This window comes from Phalacrocorax aristotelis, chromosome 3, assembly GCF_949628215.1.
Source record: "Phalacrocorax aristotelis chromosome 3, bGulAri2.1, whole genome shotgun sequence".
NCBI classification, from domain to species: domain Eukaryota; kingdom Metazoa; phylum Chordata; class Aves; order Suliformes; family Phalacrocoracidae; genus Phalacrocorax; species Phalacrocorax aristotelis.
Window position 1 is genome coordinate 54582943 of NC_134278.1, and position 27052 is coordinate 54609994.

General features: G+C 38.5%; 1 protein-coding gene across 1 annotated transcript in view; it reads left to right on the top strand.

Annotated features, from left to right (window-relative positions):
* Window positions 1-27052, top strand: part of NT5DC1 (5'-nucleotidase domain containing 1) — a 150927-nt gene that overhangs the window by 88619 nt on the left and 35256 nt on the right. The window contains exons 7-8 of the mRNA XM_075087481.1: window positions 11961-12135; window positions 16637-16734. Coding sequence (XP_074943582.1) covers window positions 11961-12135; window positions 16637-16734 — 273 coding nt within the window. The remainder of the gene's footprint in view (window positions 1-11960; window positions 12136-16636; window positions 16735-27052) is intronic.

Consider the following 27052-nt stretch of genomic DNA (forward strand, 5'->3'; position numbering starts at 1 on the left):
GAAGATACCTTGCACTTACCCCACCACTACCAAAAGGACAGGTTAGGTGTTCCCTCCCTAACGGATAATTGTCCAGCCTGTTTTTAAAGACTTGCACTTATGAAAATCGTACAACCTCCTAGGCAGCTTCTCCAGCGTGTCAATACCCTTAAAATTAGAAGATTTCGTATCATTTCTAATCTAGACCTGCAGAAGGGCAAGCTGACTGCTTCTTGACTCATTGACCTTGGTCTCAGGGGATAGATTATTCCGTTCTCTTTTTTTTCCCCCAAGCAGGATTTTTCTACATGTTTGAAGACCGTTATTATTTCTCTCTCAGAGATATCTTTACACTGCCAAATCACCCAGTCTTTTCGATTAAGCCTTCCCCCACACCCTGACCTCTGATGGTTGCTGTTTGCGGATCATTGCCATTTGGGGCCATTTCTGTGGAACTGCTTGTTTTAGTTCAGTTCTCTCTTTTAGAAGTTTTATCTAAACATTGTAGGGGATTTCCCAAGGCCCTCCTGCCTTCACGGAGACCAATAAATAGGGAAAAAGAAAAAAATACCAGTAAAAAAAAAAAAAACAACCCGGGAAACAGCAGAGGTTTATCCTCCCGACACCCGTGTTTTGATGGTTCTTGATCCGAGAGGGGCTGGGGTGCTGCGGGGTGGCGGTGCGGCTCCCCACCCGAGGGCACCCTCCCCCGCGGTGCCCGCCGGGGTTCCCGGGGCTCCCGGGGAGGGGGGCCCCCCCCGGCTCGCTAGGTGGCACCACCCGCACGCGGCACCGGGGGAGCGGGCGGCCAGGCAGGGATGTGGCTCCCGTGCGGCCAAACTATTTCCGTGGCAAACAAATATGCATAAAGGTAGGGTTTGTTCCCTCCGGCTGCGCTGGCCTCTGAGGGATAAATTAATAACTTTACACTATGTCTTGCTGCCTTGTCTAAATATAACCTGACCCTCTTCTCATCGTTTAAGCTCTTTGGGTCTTATCCTGATGGTCTTTCTTGGTACGTCTTCCAGTTAATATTTCTTTAATACGTGGGGACTGGAAATACACTTCTGCAGTCTCATCCAGGAACTGATTGATAAAGCTCTGTGGGCCAGAACCATGAGAAGTACTTTGTATGTATGTGATTTGAGAGCTGTATTATCAGGGTAGCTAGCGTGAGATCCCAGGCAAGAAGAGTAAGACTTTGATTGTATGTAATAAAATATGGTGATAGGCTTAACAGAAGGTGGTACATCACCTATAGCAGCAAAAGTAGTTAAGTAGAAAGAAGTAGTTAAGTTAGAAAAATTATGAGATCACAGAAAGCACACATGACTCACAACTTGAATTTTCTGGATACATAGGTTAATCATAAAGATGAAAGGTGAATAGTCTGTTAAAAATCTCCCTTATTGTCACACTCGTCTGTATGGTCTTTTATTTTCTGATATGTTTTTCTGATACAGTTTAAAATGCCTCTTTTTACACATAGCTCTTCCCCCTACCCCATCCTTGTGGTGCTCGTTTCTTGCAGTTTCCTGTCGCCCATCAAGTTGTTGTTGAATTGTGGATGTGTCATCTGTACTGGAACGTTAAGTAGCAAGCAAAACTGGAGTCTACATACATCTCTTGGTCCATCTGTACCCGTTTGGAGAGTTTGCAGCTGTAGACCCAGAGACTGGAATTAACACCATTTGTTATTGTCAGTGTGCCATTCCTTGGGAGGCAGAAGACGACTATTTATTGTTTTAAGAAAAAAATATGTTTTTCTTTACAATGTGAATACATAAATATATTTTGGGGGGAGGGGGGTGTTAGTATGTACGTGTGCATATATAAAAGGTATATGATGCTACTGCCTCCAGTAAAAATATTATTTCTGAGAACTTTAACTGGATTTTTACTGCACCAGGTGCTTCAAACTAGCTGGTGCATTCAAAGCTTCAGAAAGAGTTTCAGTTCCTCCACAGAGCTATTTTAATCTTGAGATCTACAGAAAAGGAGATTTCCTGTAATGTCTTCTTGGTGGAGCAGTACAGATGAGTAGGACTATTAGTTTGTTTACCAGCAACCTGTAGTCATTATAAAGTATCTGTGGACTGTATTTTATTTCTTCATTAAGCATTTCATTTCCACACCAAATATAACAGCATGTTTCATGCAAGCCAATGGACTCAAGTAAGCTTCATCAGATGCATAAATAAAAATGTACTCTAATATTTGGCTTCTTGTCAAATTAGGTGCCAGCATTTCTTTTAGACTACAGCAACATCCTGAACAGATCCCATTTCCCACCTTCTTAGCTGTATTCATTTGAACAAAACGATTTCCTCTTTCTGTCCTGAATTGTTTTGCAGGCTTTTTTATGATGTGTTTATCAGGGGACGTATTTTAAAGGTGTGTGAGTTGATCCCAGGTAGAGTGTAATAGGCATTTAAGTATGCAAAGTTTGCTGGTAAAAGAAGGTGTTCTGTGCACATAGTTATAAAGTATATAGAAGAATAATCTCAAATATACTTCTATGGCAAAGAGCAAGCCTGTAGGGCAGATTAATATATACGGATCAGTAGCTTCAGCAATCTAAGAGAAGATGGAGATTTCCAGAATATTTATAATTTCCCACTGATAGGTTGTCTCCCTAGAAATATTAACACCGTGAAAATACTTATATGACAAATGATCCATGTAAATCCTTAACAGGATGGAAAAATGGGGGGGTTGTGGCTTTGAGTAATCACTATATCACCTTTCTGTCCATTACTTCTGAGCATAGGTAAGCATGTTGCATGAATCCTGTCAGAAGACATTCTTGACCATGGAATAAAACAGAGTTTGCCACCTGCCGAATATTCACTTTAGATGTTCACACATTGCAGTAGGGATTATGAAGTTTTGGAGAATCAGACTGATTTAACTGAATGTGTTTGTCCAACAAATGGTAGTTACCTCTGCATGGGTTTAGTGCTTAGCCCATGGGTTGCAAGAGTGTCATCACAAATTAATAGATGTCAATCAGTTTGATAAATCTGGTCTGTTACACTGCAATTAGCATGGTAGTGTAAAACAAGGAAGTGAATTATTTTGAGAAAGAAATAATTTCCTCTAAATTGTAGCAACAGATCCTGTCCTACCTCCAAAGTACATCCTTCCTGCTTTGTAGAGTACTGTGGAAACATTGCTATGTTGATATAAATATTAACATAAAACGAGAAGGAAAAGGAAAAGAAAAGACAAGGAAAGCAAGCAATGCCATTTCCAAGTTTTGTGTATACAAAACTATGGAAGGTCACTCAAACTACCTACATCTAGACACCTTTCTAATGAATGTCATGTCTTCATGAAGTCAGGCTGCAAACTTTGCCACGTACCATGTGCTTCTCATGACTTCTTTTAACGTGTGTTGAACCCTGAAGCTGACTTTGGTCAGGGCCAGCCCTGAAACCTGCAGGCTTGAGGTTCTGGGCTGGCCATCATAGGACTTCGGTCCACTGTGAAATGCAAATAGCAGTGTAGAGGGGTAATGTTCAGCTAAGAGATAGCAGAGCAGTAATAGCCTCTAATTTTTACATTTTTACTTCCATTTAAATATAGCTAAAGGTCCTGTGCTGTTCCTGACAGCTTTGTGCACAGGAATCTCACCTTGGAAACGTGATGGTGGGAGGGAGCGTGGTTATATCAGGCCAGAAGAAACAACAGCTGCTCTTGCCTTTCTTAGAAGAATTTCTAGTCATTCAGTCTCCTTTCAGTTTGAGACCTATCTTTAGCAACCAAAGCATTTTAATTTTTGCAGTAAGCTTCTCATAGGCCACAGGAGTAGAAAACTAGTAGAAGAGGAAGTGACCCATGAAATATTTGCAGAGGTGATGTTTTGTGTGTGTTCTGCTGAAGTGTTTCATTCAGTATATTAAATAGTTATAGATTTATATAGCCCTGCAGTCACTATTAATCCAAGTAGTCATGTTTTCCCTAGCCCACCACAGATCCTTACCTTATAGTCACCCTTTGAAATTAATCAAGGTGAACACAGAGTTGTCACCACTGGAAAATAGTTTATTATTTTTGAAAATAAGATCTATTTCTGCCTGACCAGAGCTGGATGTTAATAAAAATATTGCAAAGGTTAATGTTACATGAGCTGTAAACGTTTTCTTTAACAGATGCACAGGCAAAAGAGGCAAATGGAGGATCAGATGATCCTGTATGTTCATTAGTAATATGTGATTTGCTCAAAAATGCAGTGCCAAATGCAAAGTGTTTAATTTGCAATCATAAAAATCTTCACTTTTCTGAGAATGTAGGAGAAAAAGTTTTCTCTTTAATTTGTTTTGACATACCGATACATGTTTGTTATCTACAGCTATGAATTATTAATAGAATACAATTTTTTCTAAGTAATGGCCTATTTTTCATTTCTTTTTGTATTACCTAGCTCCTCTCTTTCCTCTGCTTTCTGTATTTTTTTCCCTTTTCTTTCCTGTTCTGTTCCACTTGCACGTCCAAGAGTAGTTTGAAAGAGATTCTGCTTGGTAGGCAGCCACTCATATATCTGGGTACACAAACTAATTATTAGCTTTGACAAGCAGAGGTTCATCATACTGCCAAGTTCAGCCTCATGATGGGCAGCGACGCGCTGAGGTGTCATTCTGAATTCCCGGTCTGCACCAGCCAACCCACCCCTACCCTGTTTTTTTCTCTTCTCTCTTTTTCTCATGTGAGAATGAAAGATTTTGTACCATAATACTAACACCTCCATTGTCTCCAAACTCGGTGTCCTCTTTTCATGTCTGCTTCCAGTTAATGAAGAGGTGTAAATAGCTAGTATATTGCTAAAGATAGGTCTTAAACTGAAAGAAGAGTGAACAACTAGAAATTCTTCTAAAGAAACTAAGAGCAGCTGTTGTTTATTCTGGTCCGATATAACAAGTCAGGAAACACCACACTCCCTCCCACCCTCGTGTTTCTGAGGTGAGATTAACAAATGTGACGCCCATCTACAAGAAGGGCCAGAAGGAGGATCCGGAGAGCTACAGGCCTGTCGGTCTGACCTTGGTGCTGGGGGAGGTTATGGAGTGATTCATCTTGAGTGCCATCACACAGCATGTACAGGATAACCAAGTGATCAGGCCCAGCCAGCATAGGTTTAGGAAAAGCAGGTCCTGCTTAACTAACCTGATCTCCTTCTATGACAGGGTGACAAGCTTAGTAGATGAGGGAAAGCCTGTGGACGTTGTCTCAACGCTGTGAGGCCACACCTCCAATACTGTGTTCAGTTTTGGGCCCCTCACTACAAGAAGGACGTTGAGGTGCTGGAGTGTGTCCAGAGAAGGGCAACGAAGCTGGTGAAGGGTCTAGAGCACAAGTCTTATGAGGAGTGGCTGAGGGAGCTGGGGCTGTTTAGCCTGGAGAAGAGGAGGCTGAGGGGAGACCTTATCGCTCTCTACAACTACCTGAAAGGAGGTTGTAGCAAGGTGGGGGTCAGTCTCTTCTCCCTAGTAACAAGCAATAGGACGAGAGGAAACGGCCTCAAGTTGCACCAGGGGAGGTTTAGATTGGATATTAGGAAAAATTTCTTCATTGAAACAGTTGTAAAGCACTGGAACAGGCTGCCCAGGGAAGTGGTGGAGTCACCATCCCTGGAAGTATTTCAAAGATGGGTAGATGCAGTGCTTAGGGACAATGTTTAATGGTGAACTGGCAGTGTTAAGTTTACGGTTGGACTTGGTGATCTTAAAGGTCTTTTCCAACCTATATGATTCTGTGTATTTTGTGTGTATTCTTCCTGCCTAAGCTGGACCAGGATCCTTAACACTTTGGTCTGTTAAGAGACTGCACAGTCTTAGGTAAGGAATTGAGACAACCACAGAGAACATAAAAATACAGAATATTTTACATCTGTCACACTTCTTTTTTGCTCTTATGACATTTGCCTCTTCCTAACTTCCTATCTTCTGGGACTCTCATCCTTTTATTCTGTTTTTAAACAGCTTTATCTTCTGGGGGAAGGAGAGGGATGATTTATCACTTCCTGCTGCTCCCTGTTCCCGATATCTGCCTGAACCCAGGCCTCCAGAATGTAACCATATTTTGCCCAGTCATCCCTTCTTCATGCTTCACTCGGCTTTCTTATCTTGCTTTATGTTAACATTTCCTTCCCTCTGTCTCTCATTTTGCTTCTGCTGCTCCTACTAGAATACACAGTTGAGCTTAAATGAAAGGAAATGAAGTATGACTTGTCTAATTTCATTTTAACCATCACCCCCTTTCTCCTCTACTTGCTTTCAGTAGATGAAATGTAAGTTCTTTTGCAAAATCTTTTGTAATGAAGGTATTTTTCTCGTGTTTCCATTGAATGCTCATGTTAGTTGTTGGATATGTTTATTTAGACGAGAGAAGCAGCCAACAATGGTCAAGGAAGGGTCTCTCTGTTCACTCTAGAAACCTGAAGTGCTGTAAGACCACAATGGAAAGCAACGTACGATGGATATAGTTGTCTGCGTCATCATTGATAGAAACACTTTATTTCAGCTCTACTCTGTTTATCAAATTAATAACCGTTACCTAGAAGCCTGCATTGAGACAAAAATTAGGGAAGATGTAAGGTCTTACTTGCTTCAGAGCTGCAGAGAATCTGGCTATGAGTATTGATAGCTAAGCTATCAAATTGCCTTTGAATTTAAGAGAGAAAAGTCACATTCCCAAATACTACTTCCATTGTAAGAGATGTTTAGTTATTAAAGCCACTAAATACAAGCTACAAATTGGCAGCTGAAAGTTTATTTTTCTTGGCTGAATTCTAGGGATTTTTTTAGCCTCATACCTCTCTGCTTAGCTAAATTGTATAAATAGCGGATAAATTATTTTTAATTCAATCAAGTAGGTGCCCCTTAGAAGGAATGACAATACTGAAAAATACACTGTGTTCCTGTGTTTTAGTTCTGGACTGAAACCTTGACAGAAACATGCCTCTTGAACATTTGCTTTTTTTTATAATCCAAATAACAGTTAAGGGATAAAAACTGCAGTGTCGTGGCAGTGCGGATTTACAGACATTGAGTCCAAAGGAGTCCAGAGCCAGTGGGGTGTAAACTGACCCTGCCAAAGAGAAGTGGTGTAATAAATAACACAAGAGAAAGCCACAATTATTTTTTCCCCAAATAGAGGTATTATGTTAGAACATCAAACTGCATACTTCAATAAAGTAATTTTGCAACTGTAGTAGAGGAAGGTGGTTGGATTAAAGACTGGATTATTGTCTGTGCTGGAGTACTTCTGCCAGTCATGGCAAGCATTGTACAGGCTCTTTCTGAGTTTGATCTGGGGGATCCACATTTCCAGCTATACCTAATTCCCATCACACTTGCTATCACAGCTGTATTACAAGCGAGTAAACTGTAAGGCAAGACAATGCAAAGAACATCTTGATCGAATTGCAATGTCAGATGAGACAAGAAAAAATCAACCCCAAACTGAACACTTAGGGAGCTAAAGCAATTATATTGCTTTGAAAATACAACAGGACATAGATCTGATAAGAGGCTCTGGCAGGACTTTAATATGTGGCAGTTCTAGGTGACTTATTTTAATTGCTTATATTTCTATCTTCTGCTTAAAAAGGAAATATATTTTTCTAAAAGGATAGTTAATGGACTGCAAAGGAAATTATTATTTTTGAAAGTGTATTTGGAAGATGATTATAAATCCCTACACAAAGGCTAGTTGCTAATTTGCTATCCCAGGCTGTATTTCAGAGATTTCAGATAAACTCCAAGTTGTTTAGTAACAAGAATGGAAATTGAAAAACTGTATTTGCTCCATGGCAGCATACAGGTAAATAATTACAAAGTTGTGCATAAAATGCTTAGGCATTTGCTTTCCTGCTTCACATCATGGCATTAAGTTTTCTCATACAGTCACCGGGGGTAAATATGTTAATTGTTATGTTGATTGTCACAGTGTTCTTGTTTCCTTTTTTTTTTTTATTAAATGCTTTCTTATATTCTGATAAAATGTTTGCATTGCCAAAGAGCCAGAGGTTAATAGCGTAGGCTTTGGCATACATGCATATAACTGAAAATAATAGAGTGACATTGGAGGTGAAAGTCAGGACATCTGTTGTTGTTGTTTTGCTTTTGTTGATTTGTGGGTACACATTAATACATTTCAATGTCTGTATAGCCATATGTTAAGTGATATTCATAAATCAGAGAGATAAAAATGTAGAGATTTTATTTCAGGCAGTGTACAAATAGCAAACTGTCAGTTGTAGATCTGGTGGTGACCATGGTCCCCTATTCTGATACAGTGAATTTGTGGACCAACAAAGCTTCTCTAAAGCATGCTGATAGTTCCATTCTAAGAGTATCTCGAAACCTGGAGAGTCTATAAGCATTATCAGGAAGGTAATGGAGGCTTATTTCTCAAGAATGGTTTTGTCTGAAGAATGACTTCTTTGTTTTGCAAGAACAGAGCTATGTAACAGTTGCCTAAAATCATTCTTGTTACCATTAACTCACTTTCCTCTTTCCTCTGTTGGCTCTGGTAAAATTAGTTCTTTTCTGATTTCTCACTGACTTTTTGCTCAGTGGAGTTTTCTGAATATTTTTTATGGTTTTCCTGCTTTAGAAAAACAAAGTGCAGCACATGGCATAGTGGTAATATATGCCCCTGGAAAAAAATGCTTCATTTCTCACTGTCAAATCATTCCATTTGATTATGAAGTCTTGACATGGTGCTATTTCTCCATCACATGTTAAAGCTTCCACAACTCTTTTTGCCAACAAGGTGCCTGTGGCTCTGTGGTCCTCCTCGAAACAGGCTCTTGGCCTGGGATAATGAGCAAGGTTTTCAGCTTCTATTTTATCTGGATTTCAATAAAATCTTCCAAGATTTGGTGGTTAAACTCCTTTACACATATGAATATATATTCAATGAAACCTGTCTTCACCAGATGCAATAGTATGTTAGGAATTAAGTTAAACTCTACTTTACCAGGCCATGTTGGCCTAATTACAGTAGAGTATGCTTTAATGAGGGTTCTTCTGAGGTACCTCTGCCTGATCTGGCAAAGAGCCCAAAGGCAAACTTCAGATCCCAGTGTCAAGAACTGATTCATTGCTTGTCTGCAATTAACAGTTGGGCTTCAGGGTCTGGATAGAAAACTAAAATAAGACTCTCTTTCAGCTCATATGTTGAATCTACAGTTGCTGACCTTTTCCAGTGCAAATATAACTCAAAGGCCAAATGTCATAGATTTATCACTTAGCAAATACTGCACAGAGTATGGACAAAGAAGACAGCGTTGATTAAATTTACTTTAAATTTGAATGAAAGTCTTTAAATTAGTTGCATGTCAAAGAATGGTCAATGGAGGGTGGGAAGCATTTGATAAGGAAAGAAAAACGAAGTGTCCAACAGTAAAGTTCATATAAAACAGATCTTTTTACCTTAGGGTAAAAAGAGTGATAGATCACTGTATATATAAATGAACTTTGCCATCTTCCTTTTAGTTGTTTTAACCTGTGAGAGCTAATGCCAAGCCTTCTTTGTTGTGTCCGCCTTCATTCTCATGTAATGTTCTGCATTTCCCAAAACAACAGTGCAGAAAAATTGTCATAGCATAACATATGAAATATAATCACTAATGATAATATTGAAAAAAATAATGCAGCTTCTGCTCCTAAAAGCTATATTGCTCATCCCAAACAATATTCATGCCCCAGGAAAAGTGGGGGGGGAAGCACTATAGGAAATATTCTTTCCTAAATCTGCTTCATTTAATCAAAAAAAAGCATTGGTTTTGAGTAGCTCCCAAGGCAAATGTCATGGTATCCCATAATCACAGAATCATAGAATCACAGAATGGTAGGGGTTGGAAGGGACCTCTGGAGATCATCCAACCCCCCTGCTTGAGCAGGGACACCTGGAGCAGGGGGCACAGGAACGCGCATCCAGGCGGGTTTTGAATGTCTCCAGGGAAGGAGACTCCACAGCCTCCCTGGGCAGCCTGTGCCACTGCTCTGGCACCCTCACAGGGAAGAAGTTCTTTCTCATATTGAGGTGGAACTTCCTGTGTTCCAGCTTGTGATTGCCCCTTGTCCTGTCATTGGGCATTATTGAAAAGAGCCTAGTCCCATCATCCTGACACCCACCCTTTAGATATTTATAGGTATTGATGAAGTCCCCCCTCAGTCTTCTCTTCTCCAGGCTGAACAAGCCCAGGTCTCTCAGCCTTTGCTCATATAGGAGATGCTCCAATCCCCTGATCACCTTAGTAGCTCTCCACTGGACTTGCTCAAGCAGTCCCTGTCCTTCTTAAACTGGGGGGTTAAAAAACTGGACACTACTCCAAATGCAGTCTCATTAGGGCAGAGTAGTGGGGGAGGATAACCTCTTTCCATCTGCTGGCCACACTCCTTTTAATGCAGCCCAGAATATTGTTGGCCTTCTTGGCCACAAGGGCACATTGCTGGCTCATAATGATGGCTGCAGGAACAGGCTGATATTCCCCTGGACCTAAATACTATGAAGAACTGGAATAGTGACCTGGTTATGAGCTGGGAGATTTTGTTTCAAAGACTTTCCTTAGACATAGGAGTCGACTCTGTAGGTTTTGGGAAGAAATCTGTAAAGTCACGGTACAGGATAAGACATTTTTGCCTCCTGTCTAGTTGTAGTGATAACAGCCAATTCGAAACTTCTTTTGGGAGACATTTTTTTTCCTGCCATCTGTGGATGTCTGAATGTGTAATTTATGAAATAGTGTTATGTTTAGCACCCAGCATCTTTCAGTCTTTCTTTGATACTACTGTTTCAAACATACATGTTCTCTTTCATTAAATAGCTAAAGTTCAAGTGGTTTAAATCTTATTTTTTCAAACTAGAGAATAGCATTACTCACATACCAGAAGGCTAAGTAATGTCTGGGATTTATTAAATCATTCAGCAAAGTTGACCACAGACAGTTGCATATAGAACAAATGCTGGAAGAAAAGTAATCTTCTATGACGATGTTCATTATACTATAACACACACAGACTGAGAGCCAAATACTTGGTATCACTTCTGTCTCTACAATTATTATATTTCATTTTAGGCCTTTAACTAGCTTGACATTTTTGGCTATAGAGGGTTTGAGCACAGAGGAAATATGTAATCTTAGGTCATAAGAATGATTAAAAAAGGTAAGTTTAATGTTCATTTGACGTCTTGGTAAAGCAGCTATGGGTTATAGCAAGATAAATATTTATTGGTGACTTTAATGAATAGGTAACTTTTACTGCCAACTTAGTGTTATTGCATACTTTTTAAAATTGTACATTCCAAGTGTATTCGCAAAATTCTATTGCTGTTATATTCGGCAAAAGAAGCATTATTGAAGCTGGAATTGGAATTGGAATTGGGGGGGTTTTTTGCGTCTGTTCCTCGTATTCCACATACCTGTGAGTCTTTGCCAGTTTGTTTTATCAACCTTTCATAGATAAAGTGCTACTTGTGAAAAATGCAAAAATATTAAAATGGATGTTATTGATCCAACAATGCTAACCGTCAGTGTCAGATGTAATTGAACAGATGTTCTTACGAACATCAGGCCTGTACCATTTCCTAAATATTAAACTCATTTTAAAATCACAAATTGAGCGTCCAAAAATGGAGCAAAAGCAACAAGAAGTAGTTATTTGCTGGGTAAGACTATAATCTGTAATTTATGTATTATTTACTCTTATGAGCAAAAGAACATCCAACAAAATAACTATGAAAATTCCATAATAAAAGAGAAAAGACATACAAACTTAGTTCTGCTACAGTGTATCATCTTGGTTTGATTGGTTTTTTGGTTTATATTGCGTTACAACCCAGGGAAAATGTTAAACTTTACTTCGCCTTTTTAAAATTGTATTGTCTGCACATAAAAGGATATTTGTCGTGTGGATTGAGTGGTTTGTGAGCAGAATTGGATAATACATAATTATGTTTTAATTTTTTAGAAGACTGTGGGACATATTTCCCAGAAGTGAAAAAACATCCAGACAAGTATTTACAAAGATGTCCCGAGTCTGTAAAAAAGTGGCTGAAACAACTGAAGAGTGCTGGGAAGATTCTGCTATTAATTACTAGTTCTCACAGCGACTATTGCAGGCTCCTGTGTGAACATATTCTTGGGTAAGTGCAATATCCATTTCAAATTATATCTGCCAGAGAGCAACTGCAGATAAGCCTGAGCTATAGGGAATTTAATTTGAGTTTCTTTATGTGTTGTGAATTACTTGGATCTGAGGTTTCTGGTGGGCCCCTTTCTAGTAGAGCGTTACGGGGTACTAGAGGCAAAGTAGTCCGACTATGAGCCTGTGAGTTGTATCTGACCCACAGCACACTTATATCCTGCATCTTTTATGGGCTTCATGATGGGATTGAAGTTGACAGGGAATATATTTCAGGCCAACACCCTATGCACCATCTGAATCATGATTTTATCATAAGTTTTGATAGACTGTCTTATGCAAGCCACTTTCTTTCTGTGCTTCTCCAGTGGTGAGCAAAAGTAGTAGTAATATTTCATTTCCTTCCAGTAAATCTGCATGGAAAAGCTTATAAATATTTCTTCCCAGTGGTGGTTTCCAGGAGGTGGTTGTGCCTGAGAAATGTGCATTTACAGATCACAGCAGAAAAGATAAAACAGGTAGTTAATTGCATTTGGCAATTGGTTGAGATTGTAGTTGCTGATCAAAACAGCTATTTTCAGCTGTAATGTTAAGAACTTGACTGGTCAAGTCGAATTCAGAGAAATTCAGCAGAACCATCACTTACACCCCAGAAATGAATTAATCAGTGGTGCAAATAGCTAGGTGGGTGACGTGGTGAGACTATTCAATAAATGAATCAAAGAAACAAAGTAGTGCAATGTGAGCCAACCTGGGCTATCTGGATATGCAAGGGAACAGCAGAGTGAATATAGCAACACTGTAAGAAACCCACAAGTAAGGTGAAAAACAGAGCTACCTTCCAAAACCAGTCCAGTATCACTTCTCTTCTGTAGTCTCTGGGCTAAATGCTAAATTGAGCATCAGCTGTGCCAGTTCTCACTGCCTTGCATGAACATTATACTTGCTCATTTGAGGGGAAAATATACCTCCTGACAAAAACCAATTCTTCTTATGAGTAAGATGCCTGTGAATTAACACTTTTGTGTAGATCTGTGTAGTTGTTTTCCGAATGAAAATTTGGTATAAAACTAAATTCTTGGACACATGTAATGATTTTGGCTTTCTTTCCCTTGGTGAATAGTGTTCCAGCTGTTCAAGGCAGCTGTAGAAATCCTGCTGGAAGACAGTAAGCAAGGTAGCAAAACAGGTCTAATGCCTTTCAGAAGACAGGAAAGAGGTGTTCTGCTAGAAGGATACTGGATCACTCTGTCTTTCCACATAAGTGTAGGATGTTCTACAGCATTTATTACAATCATATTTTCCTGTGACTCATGCAGGGTGGCTTCCAAGGCATCTTCTGGAGAACCGAGTACTCCACTGTCCATTAGATCTTACTGAAGTATTTTTTTTCCTGAAAATAATTCTAAACTTTTTATTGTTTTTCTTTGTTCCATGCCTTTTATACCAGACAATAAAACTACACACTTGTGCTGCTTTTTGTGATACTGGAATATAGTCTCAATTCACACATATTAACTCTGCCCTTAACTTTAATTTGACCAGGCTAACTGCATTTTATTCTTGACATCAAGCCCTATGGATTATGTCTATGTAGTCCTTTATTAATTTCTTTCCCCACCTTCAATTAATCAATATCATTCCGAGAAGTTCAGGACTGTATAGTGTTACGTCAAAAAAAAACCTAAGGATAAAGATGAAAAGCAGAGATGTATGTGAATTTTTAGCCTTAGTCCTAATATCCTTACCTTGTAACTGTCAACTTTTCTGCACTTTATTTGAGAAGTTCCTTTTTGGCTAAGAAATTATTGTCCACATAAAATCAGCACTGGGAAATTCATGCTTAAGTGTATCATTTACCATTTCAAGAGCAAATTATCCCAGTTGTGTTCATCTGACCAAGTTGTCCTTAACTGAAAGACATTTCAGTAAGGAGAGAGGAAGTCTAAGAGAAAATCTCATTTTGAAAGAAAATGAGGACCGTTTCATGGCTAGAGCACCAACATATTGCTGGGATCGGTGAATAAGGCATGTAAACCTACAGAAGCAAGTGCAAGTTCATTCACACAAGTAACAACATCATGGTGTGACTTTTCAGGCTTACCTACCACGAGAATGCGAGTCAGTTTAACTGAATGTTGAAGTGTTGGCAGGAGAACACCTAAAGACGAGTCAGTCATCACAGCGTCACTGAAACTGTCATTTCACCTTTTCATGAATGTTAGCCACCTGAAAGCTACGAACTTTTTGAAGCTGGTCATTTTGATTCCCTCTGTGGTTAGGGTAGAGAAAACACTGGGCATCATCCTTGGCAATTCATTCTGTACCATAGAATTATGTCTGAAATGAGTGGGATGAATCGCCTTCTAAGAATGTGGATGTTTTTCCATTGGCTCTGTCTGGGGTGTAGCGTGCAATTTTTAGGTGGCTAAAGTTATGTGAGATACATCCTACCCTTTGTCTTAGCCATTTACTGTAACCACAACCCACCGTACCAAGCACAAGCAGTAACTGGAACAGACTTTTTCATGTATAATGTTAAGTAGTATTCTAACACAAGGTACAGTCTCTCATAAAATTAGTAGTACATGAGATTTAGTATGATTTTAAAAAGGCCATAGATAACACCTCCCCACACAAAAACATAGTTTTTTCTTCAAGAAATCGATAAAAAATTAACTGAATCTTGTGACACCTCTGTTCATTCTGTTTTGAATTTTTGACACAAAACTCTGACCACTATTCCCACAAGTCTTTGTTGTGCTCTTGAAGTGTTGGATTAATTTTGGAAGTTCAAGCTTAACTTACCCATGGAAGCATTATTTGCACTATATGCTAATCTGAAAAGTTTGACTTATCGATACTTTTCACCTAAGGACAGAAAACTGTTCTGGAACCTTCCACACAGAAGCTAATTTTAAAAACACGCCATTGTCATACTTGATACTGGTTCTTTTAAAAAATAAAGGTTTACATTACTTTACAAGTGGCAAAAAATAGACAAAGCTAACATTTCATTAGAGGAATAACATTTAAAGACATTCTATTTTAAGCCCGGAATGTAATTTAGATCACAAAATAAATGCTTGAAGATAAGCTCATGAGGAGAGCATTCAGTTTTTTCGTTAAGCTATCTGTGTCTCATGGGAAATTGTAGATTGTTTGAAAATTACACAGTTAGCTAGTTTTCTTCCAGTAATCTTCTCCTGTTGATAACATTTTAGTGCCTGCACCCGGATCCTGGACTTGCCATGTGGGACTTCTTTGTTCCATGCAAAAGTGTCCATCATTTTTCGATGTTATAGGCAACGCAGTCACCTAAGCAATGAAATATTTCTACTAAAAAAAATACACGTCACAGATGGAAAATGTTTACATTTTCCAATATTAGAAAAAAAAAATTACTCTTTAAGCAAAATTTGTCTAATTTTATATTTTAGTAACTGCAAAACTTGTAGGTAGGTATTGTTATTATTTCTTGCTGTAGTTCCCAGCTTGGTGATGTATTAAATGAGGTCTAATAGATTCCTTAACAAAAAGAAGACCCTTGCTAGAGTAGGAGTAACTGGCACCTCCAGAAATAACCCATCGCATGGTAGGACAGGTGGCATGAATGTTCCCCAAGGTTGCCTGTGTTCCCTGTTGACTTTGTAATGTTACTGACTTGCATACAGGTCTCACTTACATACCATGCTCAAACATACAATCCCATTTAAATTGATGGGTTTTCTACAGTTCAGATATTGATCTGTATTTTCACAGACCTAGTGATCTTTGAAAAATCTGAATTTAGTTGTGTGCTTCAGATGGCAAATTAAGACTCATACTTGGCAGGTGTTTATTTGTAAGCCACATGTCTAATGTCCCTGTACCCAGCAGGGCTTTAGTCAGAGCAGCCAGTGGAGTCTGAAGAGTTCAGCTAACAGACGGCGTTTCAACTTTAGGTTGTGTGAAATCATCCTTTTAAGGTGATCTAAGTCACCAGACTTAATTGGCTGTATTAATTGGATCTCTGTTGACTACGGTGGCATCTTAGACACCCATTAGGCCTGTGCATACCTATGGTATGGATGCCAACAGCATAAGCACCTGCATTTAAGTGTCTTTAGTCTTCAGTTACTTCCTACACCATCACTTGACTTCATATATTCTGCTTTATAAAGAAAATCCCTCATTAACACATTTCTATACTTGCCTATGCATATGTTGTTGCTCAAGATTAAAACATGTCATCTGTCACATGTTCTCCTAAGATTTAAAAACTCCCTGGGCCAAGGAACATCTTTTTACAAATAATGAGTGGTCCTGAAGGTACAGCACTGTGGGTTCTCAGCCAGCTGTCTTCTCACTTTTGACAACCTCAGGAAAAGAAGGGCAGTAGTGACACTGAAGAAGGGTCAGAAAAAAGAAGTGTTTTGCTACTTTCTTAAGTCTTAAAGAGTGTTTAGTGGCATCTTAGCTAATTTATTAGTTTAGCTAATTCAATTTCTTTTACTTTCTAGGAATGATTTTGAAGAGTATTTTGACATTGTGATTACAAATGCTCTGAAACCTGGTTTTTTCTCCCATACCCCGAACCAAAGACCTTTTCGAACTCTTGGTAAGTTGCAGTTGTGACTCCCTTCTCATCTGCTTACCTCTATTAAAAAATAAAAATTAAAAAAAAAAAAAGTGAGAGGACTGGACAACCTATTTTGAAAATCTAGCATTGGTGGAAGAATGGACTCTACACAATGCTCTTCCAGACATATAGAGATATTAGTAAAAAATTCTCTTAAGACTGAGGAGAACTGAGAAATTAAGAGTTATGGTGCTAAGGACAATGAAAAGGCAGAGCTGCAACAGTAATTAAAAATGGTATTGAGGCTCAGATATTGCATCTGCATTTCATTAATGAAAAAGTAAGAATCCTTTTCTTTATTGTGCTGACACGGTCATACACAGAAAATGAAATTTAGTTCTGGGAAAAAGAAGAATTTCAGCTTCTTTTTATTTTTCATTTTTACAATTAAGAAGTCTTAATTTAAGAATTTAGAGGAAATTCAAAGAACAGTACAAATAAAATTGCAAGGCTGAAGGAAATGACTTATGATGGAAATCTTACAGTATTAAATGTGTGTACCTTGGATAAATAATGACAGAGTAGGCGAAAAGGAAGTGCCCCTGTACTCAATTTAATTAAAACAATCTGAAAAGTTTGGCAACGTTGTCCGTTAGGTAATTAAGGTTGTAACAAATGAGGTTGATAAGAACAGTGTTCATTGAACTACAAATAACAATGGTAACATGGCTAAAGACAGTTAATTTTTCCATATTTTGGTAAATAGCCTTCTGATTAAGTACAACCTGAAAATCAATCTTACATCCAAAATAGCATAAGTCAGCATATATTGAACTGTATTTTAGCATTTTGTGACAGGAAAGTCAGTTGTTTCGGCCCAAGAGAAATTTTGCCTGTGGAACTTCTACAGTAAAACTAAAATAAGCAGCAGAAATATGTATTGAAACTGTATTTTAATGTTTCACCAATTTATACAGGAAAATAAGTAAGAACTATCTTAAATGTGATTTTTAAAGGATTAATTCAAATAGGAAACTGCCAACTTGACAATCTGAGAAAAAATAAGCTCAGAAGGGAAATTGAAATTATTTTTATGAAATGGGGGGATCAAAAACATGAAGGATGAAAAAATCTCAGTTCTGCGAGCTTTTTATTTAGTCATATAATGCAAAATGAAAATAAAATGTAATTCACTTTGGATATTTTTTAAACAATCAGATTAGCCCGACTTCCTAAGGAAATCCTGCTGTGTCCCTCTCTCAGTAGTCCAGCCAGCAACTTTTGAACCTGTGGGCCAGTTTCAGTAAATTTAACAGACAGCCAGAAAGCTCCAAGATATTTCAACAAGGGTTTTTTTTTGTGCAAACCAGAGCAGAACAGAGGGACAAGACTTGAAATTACTGTCTCCATTGAGAAATAGTGTGGCATTATCTTAATCACATTATTAGATTGTAAGTACCAATTTTCATGAAGCTGTTTCCTTCTCATGCGTTCAAACAGGAGCAGCATTCCCTGGAGTCCTCTTACTGGCTTACTAGTTTTCATTCACTTCAGATTTTGGCATTGCAAAGAGGCAAAGTGAGGGCTGATAACTCATTACATTAATACCTTATTAATACAGAATAAAATGTAGTTTGTGTTCTGGACACCTCACTATCTAAATACATAAGGGACACAAATGTAACTAAAGCAATCATCAGATAAATAATTTGCTGAAACTACTAGCCTGTGTGTGGATTTTTTTTAATGTATTTATATTCAATTGGCAGTAACTGGTTTCTTCTGAAAGAACCACACAGAACATTCAAAGCAAAGAATTACACTTACAGGACAGGTTTTGAGACACGTTTTGAAGTAGCGAAGAGCTTGTTTAAGGGTATGTGAAGTTTAAACCATCAAAATAGGAGCAATTGTATGAAAAAATGTCCAAAATAACAGTACATTTTCATAAAGTATCTTTTGCTGCCCTCCCTCTGTATTCCTCACAACAAACCTGTAGCTTCAGGGTAGGCACTGATAGTTTCACCCAGTCACCACAAATACCAAGGAAAACAGTTCGTTTTTGAAAGAGCAAACAGTGGAGCTTCTAATTACTTGGGGGGGGGAGGGCGTTTTTCCAGAATTTTTTACGGCTGTCTTTCATATCAGAACCATTGAAAATCCAAAATTTAGTTTTTCAGTTTCTATCTTCCTTCTGCCACTATAGTTTTTGGCAGAAGAGTTTAGCCACTGTGCTTCAGACCCTCTCTTCTCTGAGAGCACTGGCCACAATATATCAGGGTAACAAAATTTCCTTATTTTTGCCTTGAAATAGGAAAAAACTAGAGGTGGACATCAGAGTAAGTATTTTCTTAAAGCACAAAGAGTAAACTTTCGTTAGTGTAATTTAGGGACAAAAGTTCCAGTAAGTGAAACAAAGCTTGTTCTGTGAAGTAATTTGTTGCGGAAAATGGACTGAAGTAACGCCTTATCAGTCCTATCCATTTCTCCAGGGCGGAGTTTCAACCATGTTCTTCCATCCATCGGTGGGTCTAAATTACAGTAAATTCCTAATAATACTGTATTCCCTTCTATTCCAAGGGAATTGTGTTACAAATGGACTTAGGGCACAAAATATGGAATGTGTTCTTGATTTCAAACACCCAAGTGTTGCATTGTGTACTGGAGCTAAATTTTATTTATATATAACAGGACTTTTGCTGCAGATTTACTAAGGGAAAGGTTTTGAAGTTTACTAAAGGGAAGGATAAACTCTTCTCAGGGAATAATTTCAAAAAGGTGCCTGTGTTCAGTAAACATTTGAAGGAGGACAAGAAACAGGACAAGATGACAAAGAAGGCATTGTCTAGAAATGCGATATTGGATAACTGCTCTGCAGAAATGTTTTTTCAGTAGGCAAGTAATTTTAGAACTAATCCATTTAGAAACCATGAAAAATTATTTTAATTGCACAATTGAAAATGCATCACTGCTTCATTTGAGTTTCAAGACATGCATCATTTAAAGCAATCAAAACACTGAAATCGTAAAAGATTTGAGACTGCTTTTTATTGAACTGGGGCACTGAAATGCACAATAATTAATTATTTAATTTGCATAATTTTCTTATAAAGTACCATTCTGTTAAATGGGGGAACAGTTTATAAGTATCTTTCCAGGTTTTAGATCAGCTAGATTTATTTTTATCTGGCAAAACAGTTTTTATAGTTAGGGGTAGCTTACATAGCAAAGCAAACCTTTACTCCCATAATACAAATATTCCGTAATTTACTTCTAATCACAAGGTCACATTTTGTTTTACACAGGGAAATTCTTTAAATGGTTCTTAAAAGTACTAATAGTATTTTGAGCTATTGGATCTAAGGATCAGGTCAAAGATGTTTGTGTAAATCCTATGTTGAGAATGTAGGATTTTCTTTGCTTTCAACAGCTCCATTCAGCTTAAAATAATATATCATTCCATGAAGGACTTGAAGGAATATAAATAGCAAATACAGTTGTGACTCATCCGATAATCTGCAGTACACCAAGATTTCTGTAACATTTGACAGCAGAGCTTTCCCTTTACCACATCACTCATTAATGTATGTGAAGCTACTAGCCTGACTGCCAGTACTGATCATAGTCAAATATATATTTTTAGAATGCAAAATTAAAATAAAAATGCTAAAGATAACCCTAAATCCCCTGAAAGCCTTCTGTAAGTCTGTATGCACAAGGAATTCTCACTTGGTCCTAAATCAGACTTTCATATCTTTTTATTTCCAGCTCAGGAACAGTTACTGTCTTTTTTGATCTGGGTGGTTGGTTTTGGTTTTGTTTTTTTTTTTTGATAAATGCAAAATGTGTTGCTGATTGTTCAGTGTCTGAATGTATAATGCATATTTAAGAGTGTATGTGTATCTTCATATATATGTGTTCATATATGTACAGGCCTAAAACAATCCTATATATGGAGCGGCAGTGGATGCCATATTTCTGTGAGATTGTGTGCCCTTATCCAATGCCCAGAGAAACAAACCCACTCTCCTCCTGCAGAGAGTCTCAGGTTTCAAAGCCCACTTCCAGTTGCACTTCCAGGCTGTCTGCCTTATTCCTGCACTTGAATTTCTGTCCAGCTTATGGTGCGCCTGCTATGTGACGTAGCCCCCAATTTAGGAAACTCGTCAGTCCTCCAGTTTTTTAAAATCCTCTGGTAACTGCCATTTTTAACAACTCACTGCAGAAGCTTTTTTCCTCCTTCAGTCATTCTTCTCTAAGACTTCTAAAAATACAGGAAGATGCTATAAACTGAAAGAGTCAATTAGAAAAGAAACTAAGGGGACAGGATATAAAATGACATACTTGTAGGCTGAAGAGTGTCTTTGATTATTAGGGGCTGCAAGAGTTCAGAAGAAGGAGATGATGCCATGTCTGTTATTTAAGTTTTCTTCTGCCATCTTCTGCAACATCTGGGCTTGACTATTGCCGGAGATGGGATACAGAACTGGGTGGAGAATCAAGGCGATCCTATATAACTATTTTTATGAATTTATATTCTAAGGCCTTTTAGGCCTGAGGAGTGGGATCAGGAAGGGAGTGCCTTCATTTTCCTGGACAAGAAATTTGTAGGCCATATAATTTCTTTTTAGGTCATTCTTTTTATTTGAGACTTCTGTCTTTACTGCCAGAAGACTACCAAAATACTACACAGTAAATATTTTAAAGACCTTTGGTAAAACTGTAGAATATCTATTAAAAATGTGGAAATTTTGAAGCACATTATAGTGCAGGGAATATATCATTGAAATAGTCTTGCATTGTTCACTTCTTTGAAGGACATAAATGCCATCTCTAGAAAATTCTGATTAAATTGTCAACCAAAACACACTGAATTGAGTCTACAGTATAGCTCAGTTGCTATAATTGCTATGTAATAGGTATCTCAGTTGCTACCTCTACAGTGAAGGCTCTTAATAAGAAAAAAACTTTTTTTTTGGTACTTTTACATCAGCCCGTGAGGTTAAAACTCAAGAGAGCTTGTCTTCTCTTTTTGGCGGTGTTAGTTGTTCCAATCATCTCTTCTTACCAATCTTGTCTTGCTTTAGATCGTCAGATCTTCATAATTAAAAGGAGATTCAAATTTTAATTTAAAGTAGTTTTAGATATAGCCTTTAGCTCATCACAGATATGACAGCACAACTGTTGGTGTTCTTATGCAGAGACTTGATATTTGGCAGAGAGCCCACTCTCCCGGCAGGAACCTGGTCTTTTGCTGTACCTGTGAATCCTTGCCAAATGACTGGGTTGTGGTCCTCAGTCTGCATGTCATATTTTCCACAGATTTGGTCTGTACTGGACTCCTCCAGCCACAAGTCATTGCTGGGATTAAACAGGACTTTTTCTTCCGTCATTTGACGTGGATCTCTGGTCCATCTTTATCACTGAATCTCGGATGCCCACTGATCCCCCCATGAGCATCAGAGTAGATGGGGGGAAGGAAAATCTGGCATAAATGCAGAGGTGCACAAGGGCATATACGTGAGACAAAGAACAGTCAGGGTGGTTGTCGGAGCCAGGTGACAGGAAGAGAGAGCACGGGAGGAGGCAGAATAAGAGCAGAGCAGCACATGTAAACACACAGAGGGGAGAGATTTCATTCTGTGATGGGGTTCTCTGAATTTCAAGTCTTTGGCTTTTCACTTCTACCATTGCCTCAAGGAGGACTTTTGAAATAAATCCAGTGTGTCAAACACATAGCTTAAACTGATTTACCCATGTACCGCATCGATTGGCACTCCCAACTTGCCCTCCAGCCACAGCAGGGGATGTGGCGCTGCCCTCCTGGGGGCTCTCTGGGCTCAGGAGGCAGTTTGGGGGAAGCCCACAAAGGGCCTCTTTTCCTGCTTCTCAGAAGACACGAGCAGAATAACAACACAGAGAAGACCTGTGTAATCTAATCCTCCAGTGTCTCGGGGTGTTCCTTTATTTGATGCATCTGTGCTTGCTGCCATTCTTGTGGAGATAGTGTCTCTTCATAGCCTGTCTGGAAATATTCTATAATATGAGGCCATGTAACAATGCATATTTGCTGACAGCTTGTGACAGAGTACATATAAAGATTGTACTGGCTGCAGACTGCATTATTCAGGAGGAATAAGTCCATAACTGTTTCCTGTATGTCTTCAAAAATTACTGCCTTTATATTGTTATAACATCCCACAGTGCCATATAGTCAGTGAAAGCAATGCAATTCTTTTCAAGGAAATCTTGTTTAGCAATTCTTTATAGTGTATTGGCACTGTTTTGCATGTATTTTCTGGCCATTTAGGAAGGAAAAAGGAGGGTTAGAATTAATAAATAATTATATTTTGTACTCTAGTTTTCAAAGCTAGATCTTTTTCTGCCTCATGAGATCATGATGTTAGGATCAAGAGTCTCCTAACTCTTTAATATCAGAAACTAGTTCCGTATGCAGCTGGCAATAGGAGGTCCCCTGATTTAAGGGATAAAGTATCTGGTTCCATACCCAAGCCACCAATGAGAAATAATTCCCTACTCTTATCTCAGCTAGAGGTTTTCATTTTATCCATCATTTCTGGAGAAAGAGGAGTTTCTTTTTAAGCAACTAATTGGTATGGATGATGATATATACAGTCAGTAATAGAACCTGACTATCCTTATTTTTTATTATGAAAACCCATAAGGATTATGGAAATGCCTCATAAAGATGATTCCTTCAGCTGACACCCTCTTTAGCAGCATGGTCAATGCCTGATTCTGCTTTCTGAAAAGCAGCCTAGGCTAGGCCAGTAGGGCTGACAGTGGGACACGCATACAAACCAAATTAATCTCATGTAACAGGGTTTGTTTTCATACAGATATTCATCATCCACCAGAGAAGCTCAGAGAGTGTTTCCAAAAATCTAGTCAGGTTCCATGGCCAACTGTTTCACCTCACTTTCTTTGTTTAAATGATGTTAGTCTAAAACTGCTCTACTTCGTGTACTGCGTTTGCACAGATAGGAGCCACTCAACAGAGTTGTTTTCTGACAGTGTAAACAGCTGTCTCAGCGACTTCTGGTTTCCCAATGTTACTCATGTGCTGTAGACAAACATTTTAAAAATCAGCATATGTTACCTTGTAATCAAAGGGATTTACCAATTAATCTTTTTAAAGTTTCCTAAACAGTACCTGTGTGTAGTTTGGAATCAACAGCTTGGGAATCATTTGAGAATAGCAGTGATCATCTATTGTGTCATCAACGTTTGTAATTAAGCCATGGGATAGGTAAGATGGGAGATGGAGACTGTAGTTAAGGGCCTCTTTTCTAACAGTTAAACTTTACTTCATGTTTGATAAACACAGTCTTAGTTGACAATAACAGTCTGGATTTTGTTTTTTACATGTTCAGTACAGTGGTCTATGTGAAAGCATTTAAAACAGATGCAAAAAGCAAAGTCGGGCCAGCGCATACCCGCGTGCTTTTGCAGAGTAGACTGTTAAAGTCATAGACAGACACAATACTTTTTTAACAGATGATAGCAAAACGCTGGCATAAAGCTTCATTCTTCTGATAGTTTTCAAAGTCCTTGGCTACCATATTTGAGGTCATTGCCTCATAGAGGCAAGTGTTTTGAAATTGAGGAAGTACTTTTTTTATTGCTCCTTGTCAGTGTACCATTTATAACCCTTTGTAAGGGGCCACTCTACAGTTTGCACCGACGATGCATGTATCCAGTCGTACAATGACATACTTAAGCTGCTGTAATTTCTGTAATTTGCCACTCCGTAGTAGTTAGGCTGTGTGGCAGCCAAAAAACAGGCAAGCCAAACTCTCCCTTACAGTACATCCTTCTGGGCAACCTGATCAGAGAGGCCATTCCTTTCTCCTAGGGAGAGGAACGGAACAGTTTTGTTTTGTTCTGTTTTACTTGGAATGGGCTTTACTGGTATTTGCTTCAGAAGTGTTGGGCACCAGGTTTTCATTGCATTGTTTAGAAATACTCTCAACGGTGACTGGTGTCACTTGGGCATTTTACAGCACATCAGAAGCTGGAGGTTGAGTGGCCAAGTTCAGTTTCTGTTTCTGCCAGGAGGGCACAGTGCTGGCCTAACCACGGCAATTCACTGTAAACCTGGAGCATGGGCCAAGAGCTGTGATTTCAGCCGATGGCCCCTCCTAACTGTCATGGTAGGTATGTGGTTATCAGCTGAGCCAGCCATTGGAAATTGGCTTGGGTTGCTGCTTCTCGATCTCCTTTGGCCAATGCCTCAACCATATTAGCCAGAGGAGCTACCAGGACACAGGCCAATTCTTTAACATCTAGTCTGTTTGCCTAAACGTTGAGGCTTATGCAATCATGTGGCGTATGTGAGTAGGAGTTTCTGCCCACCCCCTACTGCAGACCTCTATCAGTAATGCAATTTCAGCCACGTTTTAGTGTGGCCTAGTAGTCTCAGTATTCTGTACAGGCTGGAGAGGAAAAAATCGGTCTGTCACTGCCAGCTCAGAGAAAGGCTGCAGTGTAAAATTACCCCTTATTAGGTACTGGAGGATCCATCCAGGAGAGCCTGGCCACAAATACCCCAGCTACCAGAAGATCCATGAGACTTTGCACCCTATTTGACGTTCAGTGAATCCAAGAGCAAGACACAACTTCATAGAAAGATAGGCCCCATTATTTCCACTGTTGTTCATAAACAACTCCTTGTTTATTAAAAAAAAAATAGAAAAAAAATATAGTCTTTGAAGTATGGCAGCTCTTTGTTTCTGAGTATTGAGATGAATGCTGAACTGCAGATGCATTCTCCAATGCCTATCCTTCTTTAAAAGAAAAAAGTAAAGTAAATTTGTCGAGCCAAGTTCTTTATATGTTTGCATAGTGTTCAAAGTACCTCAGAGGATAAAAGGAATAAGAAGTTATTCATCCAAAAATCAAAACAGTGAAAAACTGCGAAGTTCTTCTGCATAAAGGCAGCAGGGGTTGCTTCAGCTGATTACCTTTGATATTAAATAGAGTGTTTGGCACAAAGCTGATAAGAATATTACAGAAAGCTAGTTCAAAGAAAGCTAAAGCTGCTGCTTTCAAAAGCTGCCTATCAACAATATTCCTTTTGTTAAAACTGGAATACATGTTTAGCATAATTGCCAAGTACTCCATAACCAGAATTCTTTGTGTATGGAAAGTACGTTTGCATTTTCAAAAGGAGTTGTGGTAACTACTGCAAAATCCTAGTTATTGATTATATTACATTATATTCAAGGCCAGGATAAAACTCAAAACCCAATTCTTTAAGGTATTGTGCAAGCATGTGATAAGAGTCAGTCTTTGTCTCCAAGGAGCCTACAGGGAGACCAGATAAACAAATGGTAAAATAACAAAAGCACCAGTTTTTCCTTTAGAGCCAAGGAACTGAAACACCAAGAGATTGAATGACTTTCCCTTAATCATATCTCTGGCAGATCTGCATATTTAACTAAGATTTGTAATGTGCTAATCCAGAAACAGTGAAGAACTGTAAACTATGTTTGCGTAACGACTCCATAAGAGTCTTGACTGTGAAAATCCTTTTAGGCCTTTCCAAAGATTTATCATAATGCAAAAATTAGGATAACATAATTGCAATTAATTCTGCTGGATGTACTTTTTATGGTTCAGTGATATAACCTTTATAAGTTTAAGGAATTGGACCTCTTAACTTGATGTGTTCTACACTGAAATTATTCAATAATTATTTCAAATTGTTGAAAGCAATAAGCTAGAGTAGGTGTTTGTTTTGAAAGACGGTTCCATACCGATGATTTCTTAAAATTGGTTGTCAGTTATCAGGTCATATTTCTGTTTAATTCTAACAGAAGAAACTTTCTTCATAGAAAAGCATGTCAAATGCCTTTTTAATATGGTGAATTATTTTAAGTTTTCCAAGCCTGTGTACTTAGAAGCAGTCTATCAAAGAACCTATTTTTGTGAAATAGGTTTCAAAATCTGTAAGTCGTGATGATGCTTTAAATGTGGTTGCCTAAGAGGTGACATCAGGATTTAAAAGTAACATTTGTTTTAACAACAATATTTACTAACTATATAAATTGCAGATAAAGAGAGTTAACTGTAGTAACTCTACAGAATTCCATTTAAACACATAGACCATGTGATTGGGATGTCATTAAAAGTCAGGATGTATAGAAAATCCTCAAGCATTGTTTTGTGACCACCTTCTAGTGTTGCTTTTCTTTCAGGATTTTAGCAGAGAATGGAACTGTGATACAGTCTGGTCTGGATTGTACCCGCAGTACCAGAGAGATAGGGCACAGAAGGCTCCCACAGTTAGGAAGCCCAGTTCATCCAAAAAATGCAGCTTGTTTTTACAGCAGAA